The sequence below is a fragment of the Malurus melanocephalus genome, unplaced genomic scaffold (assembly GCF_030028575.1).
Source record: "Malurus melanocephalus ecotype Western Australia unplaced genomic scaffold, MMel_1.1 scaffold_797, whole genome shotgun sequence".
Lineage (NCBI taxonomy): Eukaryota > Metazoa > Chordata > Aves > Passeriformes > Maluridae > Malurus > Malurus melanocephalus.
This window is the reverse complement of record NW_026624029.1, coordinates 99,798-104,587: the sequence shown is the minus strand read 5'-3', so window position 1 is coordinate 104,587 and position 4,790 is coordinate 99,798. Positions and strand designations below refer to the sequence as shown.

The window sequence follows — 4,790 nt, the reverse complement described above, 5'->3', positions numbered from 1 at the left end:
CTGACTGTATTTATACAGCAAGAGAACATAGCCCCCTGTACCACAAGAGTCCTGTTGTTGTTACCAACATCAGCACGGCCAAGAGCCAAATTTGATCTTGTATTTTAGCAGAAATACATTATTATGGTGTGTACTACATAGGGATAATTTTTAAGTTAGCCCAATCAGATTTAGCAACAGAAAAATGCAAGTCAGCATTCAAGAAAGGAGTCTTGTGATGAGCTCTGAACAAAAACTCACATTGYTATGGTAATTTCCAACCTAAAGATGAAAGTATGGAGGTTTTCCTCCACCTGGATCATTTTAATCCAATAAAGGACACTCCCTACAAACTATTATGGCTAAAAGAATTCCAGAATTCAAGTATGGCATTTGCTTTTGCATGATTTACTTACATATCAGTATATATGAAAATGGTGTAATAGAAAGCCACAAAAATAATGACAAACTTTGCCACCCATTCCAATCGCACTGCTAGAGATTAATAGAGATTAATAGTTATTAATAGAGATTAATGGAGATTAATAGAGATTAATAGAGATCAATAGATGAGATTAATAGAGTTTAATTCCGCACTGATAATTTCCTGTGAGGAAATAAAATATACTAATAATAAACCTAAAGGGAGATTAGGGAAGGAAAACTGTAATTATTTGGCCCAAATATCAACAAGATACCAGAGTTAACTTAAAAGGATAAAGTAGATTTTAATACCTGGAGTGGTCCAAGGCTCCAGTCTCGCTCCTGACAGAACAGTTTGGCTGCCAAAGTGCATTTCATTGTTCCAAAGAGAACCCAAATAACGTTATTTTTCTCTTCACCAGATGTTTTCATCGATAATATTTGCTGCAATTGGAGTTGTGGGAGCTGGATATTGCTTTATTTTGTCAGCAGTAGCCCTAAACAAAGGCCCCAAATGTTTCACTATAGGAGGGTGGAYCTACCCTTTCCGAGACGGGTAAGACAAGACAATCAGCAAAAAATATATATGTTTTGTGATATGAYTGAAATTCCAAATCCATTGTGTAAAAATGAGAATCGTACAATTTCTCTAAATTACAGAGGTCTTGGAAGTGCCCACAGCATCACTTGATAAGGTTCAGCAGCAGAGATGTAAGAAATGCAATCAAAACTACTGAGTTTCAAAGGGACCAATAAAGAGAAAAGCACAGGCTCCTCCTGGTTGATTTTGGGATGAGAAGCAGATGATCTTKAAGGCTCCTTCCAACCCAAACTATTGTGTGATTCTGTGATTATATTGAAATTTAATGGCATTCAAATCATCGGTATCTATGCACAATTTTATTTTGGCTGAGGCATTTGGAAATTGAGCTCGCTCCTCATGCTCTGCCACTCAGACATGTTCCCTGTCGTGTATTTTTACCATTTTTAACCTCCAAAATCCTCAAATCCTTCAGCTCAGGCTGAAGTCAAGTGAGCAGCTGTGATTAAAACAGAACAGCAAAGGCTGCACTAAACTCCTCCTCACCTCAGGATTGATAATGCAGTCTGCCCCAGGCAGGAGTGATCTGGCAGCATTTCTTGCACAATACACAAAAAAACCTGTACTTCAGGCTGAAAAGAGAAAAAAAAAATGAAAACAAGAAGTGTGTAGGTAGAGGATTATTTGTTCACCCCCCAAAAAATGCTGCAAWCAAGTGAAAGCAGCAAAACCACCCCTGACAGAGACAAAACCCATTTGGCACGTGCTGCTTGAGATCTTTTCTTCCCAAAACACTAAAAATGCTTCCATTGGATCAAACACCACTCGCCTTCAATTGCTCCCTTCTGATATCTTGGTTTTCTTTTTTCAAATCACTCAATTGTCTGGAAACTCAATTAGTTTAGACAAACTTCAATTTGTCTGGAAACTAAGTCATATTTTAGAGAACAATGTGACAATGGAAATTCTCCCTGAACAGAATCTCAGCCGTGTCCCMGCAGTGACAATTTTCATTGTGGGGTTATTTAACACAGATTCCCTGTAAGTGCTTTTTTCTCCTGCAGGAATTACCTGAGTGACCACAGTCTGTGGGACCTGTGTCTCTCTCCTGCCAACATTGTCCCGTGGCACCTGACGCTGTTCTCGCTGCTGCTGGTGATGAGTCTGGTCCAGGGCGTTCTCTGTGCGATTCAGGTGCTGAACGGACTCTTCGGGACCCTCTGTGGCAACTGCAAAGGCTGTGGATGCTGTGGGGTGAGCACCTGATGCTTTTCCTTTGGCATTTTGGTACTGATGAGCTACAGACAGTCTGAAGAGCTAAAATAGCCTTCCTCCAGCTCCATGATCGTGATTTCAACACACAAAACCCTGCACTGCTGCCACCAGGAAATAACAAAATCCTTCAAAAGTCACAACAATAGCAGCAGCAGCTGGGAAATCACCTCCATGTTTTTATTTTCCAGGGAGATGGAACTGTCTGAAGAACGTGAATATTGCAGAGAACCCTCCTGAGCTCGGGGGAATCCCTTCTGCAGACACAAAACAGCCCAAAGGTGCACTGAGAGGATGAGGATGAAGGGCTCTTCCTCCACCGACGTTATGAGGCCCGGACTCCCTTCCCAGCCTTCCTGAAATCCCTCCTYGTGGAATAAAACAAGTGAAATTCAACACTCACTTTCATATTTATCTTTTTAAAACATCTTCCATKTTAAAAAGAGGGTATTCTCAATTTTGGGTTACAATTTCTGTGCAGGTCAGTCGGGTAGCTGGCAACTCCTCAAAGCTTCCAATCTGAAAAGGAATGWAAATGCTGTTTATTAATCATTTTGCAAAAGTTCAGTTTAGCAGCATTCAGCACAGTGCTGTGGAAGAGAAAGGAAAGGCAACAGAGAGCTCAAAGACAAAAACACTTTTTAGAAAGAACTTTTAAAAGTTTAAAAGAAAACACTGCTTCCCAAAGAAACCAAGGAGAAAATAACAGGGATTGGAGACATTAGAAGGATTCAAATCAACTAATATGATTCTTTAAAAAGTTTTTGAAACAAATTTCACAAATGTTCACAAATMAGCTTGCCAGGAAGTGTCTCAACACTTCTCAGTATTTGCCACATCTGTTCCCTAAAGTTTTCCTCCTCTAATAAGATTCTGTGGCCTGCACTTTCAGAAAATGGGTTTCATGTACTTTACATTTACACGAGCAATACTTAAAAATACTTAAAAGCACTGAAAGCTCCTGAGCAATATGGAGAAACGTTAAACAGTTTGATATAGGTACAGAGAACCACACTGAAGATGTTTTTTTAATGTCTCTTATCTTGCACAGAAGCAGCTGTGTGTCCCAGGAATCTGAGATTTCCCTTTATTTCAACACCCACTGTGCAACCATCTCACATTTATTCTTTCATCTGTGTGAGCAGCTGCCCTGCACCTCATCCCACATTTGTCTTGTTTTATTTATGTGAAGGGATGGGTAACTGCACAGTGAACAGCTTTGATATCAACAGAGTGCATAAAGAGTAAGAAGCTATTAGGGTAAGAAGCAACTGTTGGGATAAGAAACAACTCTTGGGATAAGAAACAACTTTGGGGATAAGAAACAGCTATTGGGATAAGAAACAACAGGCAGCAAACTATGACACCTAAACCCAAAACCAGCGAGCTACTGCTTCTAAGAGAAGCAAAAGCATCCAGGAAAATCAAGGAGAGGGGCTAATAGTGGATCCTGGTAACAGAAAACAGTGGAAATTTTGGGAAAGAAGTCCCAGATAAAGGAGAGCAGTGCCAGGCAGGGACAGACAGATGAGGGTAAGAGAGAAACCACAAACAGGAATCACTGAAAGTGCTGACAGACCTCAGGAACCCGGAGCAGATTAAACACCACATCATTACAGTCTGTACAAATATCAACTTCTACTGACACAGATGTAGAAATCACATTAGTCAAAAGAAAGAATATCAGCATTGCTTATAAAATCACAGAAATGTCCATGCCGGCTGAGGTTTCATTATGCACCCATAAAAGTTGGCTGCTGTGTCCGGGTGAAAGCAAAGCAATTTGGACATTCCATRGCACTGAGATAATAATTTCAGCTGATTTATAATTTCAGCTGAGAGCTGTTGTAAAAGGATGCACCTCAGCTACTCTACAACTCAGATTACAACATGTGGAACGTGTGAATGAGCCCATTTACTTCAGCAGGACAAAACYGGTGCCTCTGCACAGCTGAACTATAGACAGTTAATTCTCTTTTTTGATTGTCCTCAATAAACAGACTGCAAAAAATTATAACTTAATCACAGTGTCACCTTTTGGAGAATGATGCTTTCACTGGAGACTCTTTGCAAAAGATTCATTTCTAAAGTAGGGAAGCAACAGAGGGAAAGTTGCTCAGCTCACAACMAGGGATGTTTTCTGATGAAAAGCGATGTTTTTTGCTGAAATACAGACCGCTCCCACCTACAGAACAATACAAACGGGAAAAAAATCGTTAGTAAGCACTGAAAATTACGCAATGAGCTAATTAACTGAGCTAATTAAGAGTAATTACGGCGCTATTTAGAACAGGGATGGGCACAAAGGAAACCAGAGAGGATCGTCCCCGCTCGGCCCGGCCACGCTGCGCCAGCGCCCCCCGGGAGCGCAACCGAGACCGGGGAACGAGAGCCGGGAAAGGACCGGGACACGGAACGATCCTGACCGCTCCATCCCGCTCCATCCCGGGACACGGAACGATACTGACCGCTCCATCCCGCTCCATCCCGGGACACGGAACGATACTGACCGCTCCATCCCGGGACACGGAACGATACTGACCGCTCCATCCCGCTCCATCCCGGGACACGGAAC

General features: G+C 41.7%; 1 protein-coding gene across 1 annotated transcript in view; it reads left to right on the top strand.

Annotated features, from left to right (window-relative positions):
- TM4SF4 (transmembrane 4 L six family member 4) overlaps nt 1-2,470 on the top strand; it is a 4,400-nt gene extending 1,930 nt beyond the window's left edge. Inside the window, exons 3-5 of the mRNA XM_057385179.1 lie at nt 825-958; nt 2,008-2,197; nt 2,407-2,470. Of these exons, the coding sequence (XP_057241162.1) occupies nt 825-958; nt 2,008-2,197; nt 2,407-2,424 (342 nt within the window). The 3' untranslated portion in view covers nt 2,425-2,470. The remainder of the gene's footprint in view (nt 1-824; nt 959-2,007; nt 2,198-2,406) is intronic.
- The last annotated feature ends 2,320 nt before the right edge of the window (nt 2,471-4,790 follow it).